General features: G+C 40.8%; 1 protein-coding gene across 1 annotated transcript; it reads left to right on the top strand.

Annotated features, from left to right (window-relative positions):
* The first annotated feature begins 9,327 nt into the window (after positions 1-9,327).
* Positions 9,328-11,648, top strand: LOC115348320 (homeobox protein Nkx-3.1-like). The gene is made up of 3 exons (XM_030030835.1): positions 9,328-9,578; positions 9,822-10,179; positions 10,953-11,648. Exons 1-3 carry the CDS (start codon positions 9,328-9,330, stop codon positions 11,322-11,324), a joined length of 981 nt encoding a protein of 326 aa, XP_029886695.1. The 3' UTR covers positions 11,325-11,648.

The following is an 11,648-nucleotide window of genomic DNA, read 5'->3' as shown; positions in this document are numbered from 1 at the left end:
GCTGTACAATTGCTCCTCTGTATTCTGTAACAGGTAATGGAAGCAGATTTTTCATTTTGGAATATTTTTTCTATTGTATCTCATCTGAACCAAGATTTGTTTCAAGATTCTATGTTGTACTGATTTTGAACTAGATAATTGGTATATATTTTATGCACAAATTGATAATATCAGCTTGTACTTATATGTGATACTTCAAGCTAATTTAAAATACTGGAGGTCTCAATTTTGAAGTCAGATGTACAAGCAAATGACTTTACAGCTGGGATCAATTTAAAATTGGAAACTATTTATAAATAGGAATAAAATTATAAAAATAAATTTTTAAAATTATCAGCTCAATAAACAATGTAAACATGTGCATGTCCCAGATATTAGAAATCACTTAGTAAGGACAGATAATATCATCTAGAAATCCTGGTTACACATATTGCCCTTCAGAGCAGGAAAGTTATATAGTAGTCCTATATTACCCATCTACAGTTTCAGCAAAGCAACAGCCATGTGAAGATGCGTTCATCTGAAACACGCAGTTACCTTCTAATTTTAACTGCATTGTCCATTCATCTCCCCACACAAATCTCCATAGCCAAAAGAGAAGGTGCATACTGCTGTACCTACAAGAGTATATGGTGTTTATCCCTTCTACATATGAAAAACATTCAAGCCATCCAGTTTTAGACTGGCAATAGATATGTGACAGAGGTGATGAAACCAAACACACAGCACAGAAAACTGTAAAGGTTAAATTGTGAACCACCTAGAATAATAATTTCATTTCAAGGTTCTTAGAATAATTTTTCAAATTGAAAAATCCATATTTCATAATGCAGAACAGCCTTAAAATATTCCCCAAACAGAAGACTATTTCACCAGTACTAAATCTGTAAAATTAATAAAGTATAATATTGCAGTTACTACATAGGATAACTCTGTAACATGTTATGTGTAGGAATATATGGTAAACACACATGAAAAAAATAATTCAGGTAATTCCTGAATATTTCTGGGGTTTTGCTTGGTTGGTTTGTTTTGGTTTTTAATGCTCTAAGGCACCCCCAAGAACAAATACATTTACCTAAAAAAAAAAACTATACTGAAAAAAATATACTTATTGTATATTAATGCAGTGAATATTATGAACCTAATCCACTGTCTCCAAATAAAGAGCAGAGCACTAGGAGAAGAAGAAAAGAAATTAGCTTAATCTAAGTTACAATGCCTACACTTTTAAAAATTTCTGGCCAACTAAAATTTCCTATTTGTTATGGTATTGCATTCTGTAATCACTTACAACTTGAAAACAGTTAAAAGGATAGAAGGGGTGACATTTCAATCCCTTTTTTCTGCCCTGATAGTCTCTTCCTGAATTTGCACTGCCTATGGTAGTTTTCAAACCCTTCCATATGTGCCTCTAACTTAGTAAGGCAGCAGTTAAAAACAACCAACCAACCAAACCAAACCAAAGCCACAGTTTTCTGTTATGATAGTGGGTTATGCATGAGTAAGACCTCCTCTAATGGAGGAATCCAAAAAGAGTCAGTCATAGCAAAAATTAAGGAGCAGGAGTGTGCAACCAGAAGCTGAAAAGGTAAGTGCAACAGCACTGTAAGCTATTAGGTAAGGTGTCTTACAGTTGCGGAACAGCTCTCTAAGGAGCACAAATAGTTCAGACAAATCAACTGGAAGCAGAAACTAGATTTTCCAAAGAAGAACTGCTGCAAGAGAAATTCAATGGTGCTGATAACACCACTTCAAAACAAGTCCCTGGGATCTGACAGAGTTAGAACTCTCAAGTAATCCTGTCAAGTAATGTCAAGTTTTGAGCAGGTAGAGAAAAGCTAGCCTTCAGCTGTTTAGTGTATTTTGCCACTTAGAAATAGTTCTTTTATTAATCATCTCTTCTTTAGTTTAGGTATTAGGAGATACTGATAAACAATGTGGGTTTCAATTACATCTAAAGCATTTTAACATATGAAAAGCAATCCAAAAAAAGCCCTCTCAGGAGTCAGGCTAAATTAACTTCATTGCACAGCTTTCATTATCACTGCATGCAACAGTCTTACAAGACACAGGGAACAATGGCTTTTTTCAGAAATAGTGCCCTCATATTTGGTAACAATGTGCATGACATGAGCAGTATCCTGCAGTTCCTATGACTCCCTATTCCTACTTTTGCCTCACTGTTTCTGAGCTTTAAACTAGATCAGAGAACCAACCTGCCTAGAAAAAAAAAAAAAAAGCAGACAAAACATTCCTCTTTCCCCCCTCCCAGTGGAATTAGTTCTCTGATCTGATTCATTTTGTACCTGCAAAACCAGCTGCATCAATATAATGAAGGAAGAGAAGCAGGAGTTCCTTAAGTTGGAAGGGACACCTAGGAACATCTTTGGAATCGCAGTTTGAGGAAAGAGAAAGTGCTTACATTTTCTCTGTACTCACTCTCTCTAACACACAAATACCCGTGATAGATTTGCCCTAGAGAAGAGAGCCAAGATTAGCTAGAGGGAAATACGTTCATCTCTGCCTCTTTCAAAAACTCACTGACGTGTAAATTTAATTCATCTGTAATACTACCTGTCAGCACTGGCATAAGTGACAGCGGGAAAGCAATAAGGAATCATGGTCTGTACATCCAAATACAGTATTTTGCTGCAAAAACTAAAACAGCAGCAACATGCTATGCCATGAACATTTAGATTCATTTTTAACTGAAACTAAAGCTAAGTCTTCAAATTCTTGTTCCAGCATCTACATAAAACTTTTTTTTCTTTTTTCTTTTTTTTTTTTCTTTAAGATGCCAAGAGGTCAGTTTCATTACTGCATATGAACAAGAAAGGTGCAGTTCTATATGAAGAATTGAGCAGATTAAACAGCTCACTGATGCTGAAAAGGAACAGTCCCTCATACCTTCCTCCCCTGCTTACCTTGCACCAATTCAGGCTAGTTTTCTGACCCTCAGTTAACTCTTACCAAAAACATCCAGAAAGAAGAAAATTCTTGGATTTAGGTTTAAAACAACAACAACAACAAACCCCCACACAACAAAACCCACCAAAACAACTTCAAATATTTTTTCTTTGTTAACTGTTTTTTTTTCACTGAAGAACTGCAGTTTAATGAGAATTTATACAACATGCATGTGTGCGGGGGGGGGGCGGGGAAGGAAGCGCTTGACTCAATACCCAACCTAAAATAGCTCAGTTTGGGACTAATTTTTTTTTTTTTTTTAACTATATCAAACAAATGCTACAGCAATTTAATTAATGAGCTCTAATTATTCCAACTTTCAATACTTGGACTAGACATGCAGCATGGAAGTATTAGGTGTGTATCTGTTCTTTTCCTGATTTAAATTGTTCCAACTTTTAACAAGTCCTAGGTGTATTCCCCCCCCAAAAAAGCCAAGTCAAACCAATTTGATTTCACACAGACTCCAGACACGACCTGTTGAGATTTAGCATTCCCCAAGAACTTTCCCTCTGCTGTGGCTGGCTTCAGCTGGGGGCTGCGCGGAGGTGGGCAGCACTGCTCGCAGCACTGCTCGCAGCACTGCTCCCACCGCTGCCCCCCGGGCAGACCCAGCCTCTCCCGCGGTCGCGGCGCTCCCCCTGCTGACACCTCCCCGGTAGACACGGAAAGAAGGAAGCAGCTGTACCGAGATGGAGAGGACGGCGGTAGATACGGCATGTCAAATCAAAGGAGGTTTAGTTTACAAAAGCAGAGATGAAGGAAGGAAAGGACTGGATGTTTATGAAGCATGTGGGAAGCCATGAGATACTGCTGAGAGGAAAGGATTTGCGGCCTTTAGTTTTTTTTCTGTTCTCTTCTGTTTCTCTAACACAACCCCTTTCAGAACCTGGCATTACAATGCTTATTCCTGTCAGCAAAATGTATCTTCTACCATTTTTGACAGTGAGCTTTGATACACATCCACATTGTGTTTGGTTTTTGTTTTTTTTTTTAATAAATCTTTGTAAATATTGAGCAGTCTACCAGGAGATGAAAATTTAAACCATACTGGAATTACTTACACAATCTTAATTCTACTTCATAAAACATGCATGACAATGCAGTCTGGATTCAATCCTCTTGGTCCTATAAATTATTACTCCCCCCCCCCGCATAGGACTACTCCTCCATTCTGCAGGATCAAAGCCTTATCAGCTGTAGACATGGGAAGCTGTAGGTCAAGTGAAGAAGGGAAAGCAGAAAGAGAAAGGAAAATTCTTACAATGAAGAAAGGTTAACGACATATCAAACAACTTACTTCACATCAGGGACAGATTTCCTGTGAGATGGGTCAAATTTTTCTGAACAAATATCCTTGCATTTTTTTCTTATTTTTAGTGTCTTATAGTGTGTCAAGGGGGTTAAATTAAGACTAAGCACTATATGAATTTTCATTCTAAAAAAGTATTGTTTTGCATTAAAAGTTTTTTTTTCCATTACCAGGTGATATCTTTTAAGGAGGGAAAGTATTACCCACTGTCAGAGGGAGCCTGAAAGCAATAACAGACCACCCCTTTATTGGAGCACAATGCACTATTATAATTAAGCTGTTGCTCAACTATTGCTGAGTCATAGATATATAGTACTTAACAAATGGAAGTGCATGCTCTTAGCCCATCAACAGATTCTGCTTTGAGTACTGCAAAGTGCCACTAGGTGATGTAATTCAGGGCCAACATAAGAGGCCTTGCACCAGTGCAAGCAAGCAACATTCAATTCGACAAAGTACTGGAGCAAGGAGCAGAGAATATACTACAGGGTCAAACTAATCTAATCAGAACATCTAGAAAAGCTGGCAAAAAAAAGAAGCCATGAAAGTAAAAATCATATTCAAAAATCATTATTTATTTTTTAGTGAGTTACATATGTGTCTGTACATCACTTCAGTTCTTATCTTAGTCTGTCTGGAGAAAGTGAGTAATTATACTGACCCATTGACTGTAAAGACAGCAGGATTTATTTATATAAAGCAACAAAACTACTCACTACTAAAAGGAATCATCCTGCTTCTTCCTCTTCCCTTCCATGCTCCAAGCATTCCTCTGTGCAAGTTACAGACATTATCCGACTTTTCAGTGAGTGGGTTTAGCTCTCCCAGCTGTTAAAAAGCCATGTGCTTTTCTCCTTTTTTTTCCCCCCCTATTTGTTTCCTGCTAGCTTAGAAACCTAAATGGACTCCCTGATAGATCAGAGGGTTACCTAAACTCAGAGCATGTGGGAAAAAGCACGCCCAGAATGAGGGAGGGAGGAGTGAAACGACTCCCTTCAACAGCAGAGCTGTTCTACTCAAAACATTTCGTTTAGCTAGGAGTGTCCTTTGTATGAGGTAGAAACGAATGTGGTACATAACATTTTTATCTGATGAATGCCCTTAGTATTTGTTCAAATGATTGAATTAACGCATCTCCAGTGTTTTTCATTGCTTAGATACTCTCACTCCTAACATACTGACAAATCCTAGCACAGCTTCTATGCGTTAATATTTTCCATAAACAAACCAATGCCACGAGAATAACTGTTGCTTTGTAGGAAATGATCTTCACAACTGATGCAATGACTAAAAACGTATTAATTACCATGAGACAGTCAGAGTTATTTCAACAAGAGACTTAAATAGACAAAAGAAAACATAGCTATAAGTGATACCACTGAGATCTCCATCAAGAAAGGTTATCGTTAAATGGGCAGCAGTAAAATGTGAATCAGTTACACCTCCACCACACTTCTCTAGCTTACTATATACACTCAAAGTTTTGGTCATTATGTTTTTTGTAGTCTATGCATTCATAGAAAGCGCTAATAATCAATGGAAGATTGGATAAATGTTTCACTACAGGACCTGCCTGTTAGCAATTGTTAATTGCTAACCAGAAACACGCGGCAATTACCCTTTAAATTGTAATTGCTCTCATGTGATGGTCGCTTATGGCATTACAATCACTCCATCAAAGTCCTTTGAATGGGGGCTTTGCCTCAAGCCATCTTCTGTATCTTAGGTAAATCATCACAATAACATTCAACGCATGAATATCAGCGTTTTAAAAAAAATGTAATTCACTTCAAGCATATGTTTTCTTGTGTTTATCACCTTAATAGCCACTGACACTCCCTCTTGTAGTTTTGTTGAGCTTCCTGTTTAGTTTTATTCTAACGTTGCAGGGTCGAATGGCCTGACAAAAACGAAGCTTGTTATGAATCAGGACCCCCAAAAAACCTAAACAGCTAAAGTTTAAATATCAACTAAAAGAAACACGACAGAAAGATCTTATAGAAAAACAAACATATTAAATAATACTAAAAGCCTTAAAAAAAACCCAAACAAACAACAACAACAACAAAAACCCCACAAAATGCATATTGAGTTTCTAACATAGGAGAACACATTTATAGTGCTGTCACATGCCACCACAGGAAAGTTCAGTCATTATGTCACCTACTTCTGTTTACAATAAATGGGCCAGTATTTAAAACACGGGCAGCTACCAGAGCCACTTTCATTTTATGTCTGCACATGGTTTTCTGCCAAGTTATACCACAAAATTATTGTTGCCAATACATTTTGTTTTACCCAAGAGTAGCAAAAGTCCTTGATGGTACATTTAACTGTATTGTTTACAATTATAAATTAGAACTACTAGTATCATTTTTAAAGTTATTGCATTAAATGCAAAAATATCCTCAGCAGCAAAAATTCTCAGAGCAATTCTGACACAAATCTATGGAAGTTTTTCTCACTAGCAGATAAAGCAAAGGAGATTCCCCACCACCACCCTTTAAAAAGATACTTGATTTTCAAAAAGAGCTGGGCAATATGGAAATCCATACTCCTATCTTCCTAAGTACAATTTCAAAGCCAAAATACTTCAGAGGATGTAAAGAGAAATTCCAGAAAGACTTTCTCAGGTGATTCAGTCCCATGAAAAAAAGTAGGAAGGAAGCCTCACCAGCCTCACTATAGCATGAGTCTGAAAGACGGCTCTACTACAAAAATATTATATTAGCTTCCTGTGTCTTTTGAAATTAAAGCTTTTCTCCTAAAAGCTATAAAATTTATTATTCCAATCTAGTCAGATAATAACATGATCAATGACTGAAGGATTTTAAAAAAAAAACACAAACCCAAAAGTTTAACACTAAAATACAAATTTAAAACCTGACATCATAGTGGCAATCCTTTTGTTGCTTAAAAACATTTGTTCATCACTTAAAATAAGCACAATAATATTTAACAACTAGAAAGAATAATATAATAAAGCAATGATGTCTTACTGATCCTTCTGATTAGATGTTACTTGTAACACTAAATATATTACAAGCATTCACTTTAGAAATTTTCTATAACTTTATCATTTTTCCAGACCAAACTTTATTTTTTCAGGGACTAATTTGCAGGTTTGCAGGACTAGGAACCAAGCGAACTAGAAGTATATGTAACGGTCCGTTTCAGACAAATCATCCTGAACACTGAATTATTTCCCAGTAATTTTTCCATAATGTTACGCTAAGGGTTCAGGACTATATCCCCTGATTGTTGTCAAAGCAGACTACTTAGCAACAGTCTCCTTCCTGTCTTTCGGGGGTGTTTTGGTTTTGTTTAGGTTTTTTAAAAGATTAATTTCACCTGGTAAATGCAGAAAAAGAATCTGCAGATTTCTCTGTTTTTTTGGTTTGGTTTGGGGGGGGGGTCGTTTAAAAGGAAAGCTGCAACTTCTAACTTGCATCCTAATTGTTTCTAAAACCTGTAGATTGCGGTGGGTGGAAATTAGAAGCACAATGCAACTGCCATCCCTGTTAGTCTATTCAGATAAGCTATTCAGTAAAACCTAAGTGTCAGCTATGCAAAGTCATTTCTTTGCTTCGAAGCCTACATAGTCACCTCCTAGAAGTTTCATGGTGATAAAAAAAAAAGAACAACAGACTACCCAGATGGATATTCAAGAGAATTTTTCTTGTTTTTACGGGAGAACAAAAGATTGTATAACTGCAGATGTATGCATGAAGAATATTCAAATTCAGCATCTAAAAATTTCTTACTTAGGTCATACTTCAGGACACTTAACAAAAGAGCATGTAAATCCCATTACATTTTATGGGAGAAAATAATATTCCTGCCTGAGAAAATATAGAAAACCTTAGAGGAAGAAGAGCTAGAAGCGTAGCATTATCTGACTTTTGCTATCTCATTACAAATGCATCACCGTTCGTAAAAGGTGACATATAGTTCTTTGAAGTCCCAGAATTAACATGTTGTCTCAAACATATTCAGCTCTGCGTGAAAGCTAGTTCATTATCTCTGACTGTATAAACTCAAGCAGTAGTGACTGTTTACTGAAACAACCTGTAAACGTGTTAGCCCGTGTTTGCAGAGGATAAGGACTGTGCCATCCCAGGCCCACTTCAGACCATAAAAGTGGTTCTTTTCTCACCCTTATCTGAATCATCCTTGAACAGACTGCTTCTGAACAGAGTTTACACTCCTCTTCTTTGATCTACTTTATAAGAACATCAGAACTGTTTACTTTGAAATGCACATTTTTCTTGGGGTGCAGGGAAATGAGATTGTGTTTTAAGACATGAACGGATAAATTCAACCCAACTAGTCGTTGTTCTCCGTGTTTCTTATCCCGTCCAATATCCTGAAACATAACTGTTCATTGCTTAATCTTATTCTTAAATAAATTCATAACAATTAACTCATTCTACCACCTATTAGATAATTCAAAACTTCCCACCTTACTTTCTACAAATGACCTAACAAATTGCCATGCTAACGCCACTGCGTCAAACCTTCTCTCCCCGAAGACTTCTTTAAATCTCTGATACTACATAAACTGAAGTCAACAACTATACCTCACACTTCAGAGGAAGATGAAAGTCCTAACTGCAGCACTCTGTCTCATGGACAGCAGTGAAAAATACTTAACCTTGCATTTCCAAGTAACTCCCTAGTTCAAAAACACCTACCCACCCTGACTTGATAAAGAGCAGCGTGTTACTCCTAGGCATATTGGGAAGATACTAGTATCAGTGTTTCTCCATAATTTTCACCTGTTTGCAAGCTCGAGGACTACTTGTTCCTACCTCGAGTCACTCTGCTGGTAGAAAGGCAAAAGGATTCTTCCAAACCTTGCATCAAGCAAGCAAGAGGGGCTCCAAATTTGAGTTTAAGTCTCACGAAAGAGGCCTTTCTATGTCCTCCTTTGTTACCAGTCCCTTCTGAATCCTTGTCCTTCACACCAGGAGATAAAGATTGAAAATCACGGCGTGGTTCAAGAGTTGCGGCCAGCTCGGCCCGCATAAAAAGTCCAGGCCGTGATGCGATTATCAGCGGCTACGTGGTCAAGAGACGACTCGGAGCTGAACTTGGCGCCAGGTCAGGTAGCCTTGAGTTCTGCTAACTGCCGCGCTCAGAGATTAGGCGGATGTAACAATCACCTGAAAGGGGAGATTAAAGCGCCTCTCAATGGGGCCCTTTGTTCTCGGCCTCATTTAATGCTTTGCGGCCTTTTCAAACCACGTCGCGGAAGGCGCTTTAAATGTTTGCCCCCGCAGCCAGGGCGGCTTCAGTGAGCAGGGACCGCCGGCTGCCGCGGCAGAGATGGAGAAGGGGCCCTTCTCGGTGGAGTGGCTGGCCCAGAGCAGCCGCGGCGCAGCCCAGCCCGCGGCCCGCCGGCCCCGCTCCCCGCCCGGAGGCGCCGGCAGCCAGGAGAGCCCGGCGGACCTCGGTGAGTCCCGCCTCTCCTCGCGGGCGGGTCGCGCGGCGGGGCCGTCGGTGGCGGCCGTTAGGCTTAACGGTCGCCGCACGCGAGGCCGTCGGAGGACAGCAGCCGCACGTGCGGCCGCTGCCTACGTCACCGTCCGCGCGACCCGGCGCCCGCTGAGGGAAGGGTGCGTCGCTTGTGTCTCGCGTGTGTCGTCTCCCCCGCCTCCCCGCGACGTCCCCATCCTGTCCCCGCAGCCGCGCTCCGGGACCGGGAGGCCGCGGACCCCAGCAGCAGCCCCGGGCACGAAGCGGAGGCGGGCGGCGGGGCCGCGCCCGGTCGGCCCCGCACCAAGTTCTCGGCCGCGCAGCTGCAGGAGCTGGAGCGGAGCTTCCGCGAGCAGCGCTACATCGGCGCCAGCGAGAAGCGGCGCCTGGCCGCCGCGCTGAACCTCTCCCAGAGCCAGGTGAGCGCGGCCGGGGCGCCCCGGGCCCGCCTCTGCCCTCCGCCTGAGAGGGGAGACGGGCCCCGCGCGGCCTCGGCCCTCGCATCCTCCTCAACGCTGCGGGAGACGAGGGGCATCCGCAGCCCGAGACTGCCTTGGTAGGCACCTCACGACCCTCGGGGGGACGGGGACGGGGTCAGCGACGGCTGCCGCAGGTGCGGCGGGTCAGGCCGGCTGCCTGCCTCACCCCTCTGGCAGAGAACAAGCTGAAGCAAGCTTGCAAGCCTGCTTCAGCCGGCACAGCTCTGCTGTCCGCCACAGCTTCGTGTTAAACCAGAAACAATACGCAAATGGAAAACGGTGATTACAAACTTTAAAAGGTGAAACCTCATCGGAGGTAAAAATACTTGCACAATCACCAGCATGTCAACTTTCAGGCTAATTCTTCCTTAAAATTATGTGCGTACTTGGTAGTATTGCAGGATTTCTCTCCGAACAGAGCTAGCCCTACCCAGCCCTTTTAATCCCACTGCACCAGTCTTGAGTTACAGTCCTGGTCTAAACCTGATCTCTGAGAAATTGGCTTGCTATGCCTCATGGAGTTGTCACAGCTTGATTCTTCCTCATGCCAAGACAATTGGTCTACACTGAATGTAGATCAATGTTAATTAGCCCTAAATCTTATAACTGTTAATATATTCTGTTACTCTGACAGTCTGACTTCAGGATGTACTACTATATGGAAAAGGGACAATTGGGTTCGTTCTTGACTTTTTTGTTTTTCTTATCCTCAGATAAAAACCTGGTTTCAGAATCGTCGTATGAAGTTTAAACGTCAGACTCAGGATGCCAGGGTGGAAGCTCTTTTCTCAGGCTTATTTTTGCCCTATCGTTGTTACCCAGATATTGGCACATCCAGCTATTCTCAGGGGATAGATGTCAATGTATCTTCTACCTCTACTGTTTCCCTTCACCCAGCTATGCCAAGCCCTGCCTTGTTGTTACCTTCTGTTCCAGCTCCGTCCCTTCAGCCAGTTTTGCCAAGTCCGGCTTTACTATTGCCTCCCAGCCCAGGATTATCTTGTTACTCTTCTGTAATTCCAGCAATGACTCTAACCGATGACCATAAAAGACTGAGGTTCCAGCCGTATCTTCCTTCCTGTTAAAAATGCCAAAGATTACCTGTAATCTAAATAAGAACTGCCAAATATCTCCAAGAGTAATTATTTAATTTATTGTGTTATATTAAATAGATTGATGATTCAGGTTTTTTTTTTAATCGAATTTGGCGGTTTATGTTAAAGGAGAAGAGAATTTGCCTCTACTAGAGAAGTAATACTGACAGTGGAAGTGGAAGACTTGAAGCTTCCCTTTATTCCTACAGTCTTCGCTATGCTGTACTGAAACTTCTATATGAATTTTCCTATCCAAAAGTTTGTTGTCAGAAAACAACCTATAATCATGTGGGGATCTCCGCTGAAAAAGTGGAG

This window comes from Aquila chrysaetos, chromosome 11, assembly GCF_900496995.4.
Source record: "Aquila chrysaetos chrysaetos chromosome 11, bAquChr1.4, whole genome shotgun sequence".
NCBI classification, from domain to species: Eukaryota; Metazoa; Chordata; class Aves; order Accipitriformes; family Accipitridae; genus Aquila; species Aquila chrysaetos.
Note: the sequence above shows the minus strand (reverse complement) of the source record. Positions and strands in the feature narration are given on the sequence as shown.

Bases quoted from the DNA above. Each gene is read 5' to 3' on its own strand.
- LOC115348320 (XM_030030835.1), top strand. From the start codon at position 9,328: ATGCGATTATCAGCGGCTACGTGGTCAAGAGACGACTCGGAGCTGAAC. The intron at 9,579-9,821 runs GTGAGCAGGGAC...GCCGCACGCGAG, and splicing joins CCGCAGCCAGGGCGGCTTCA to GCCGTCGGAGGACAGCAGCC. The intron at 10,180-10,952 runs GTGAGCGCGGCC...TCTTATCCTCAG, and splicing joins TGAACCTCTCCCAGAGCCAG to ATAAAAACCTGGTTTCAGAA.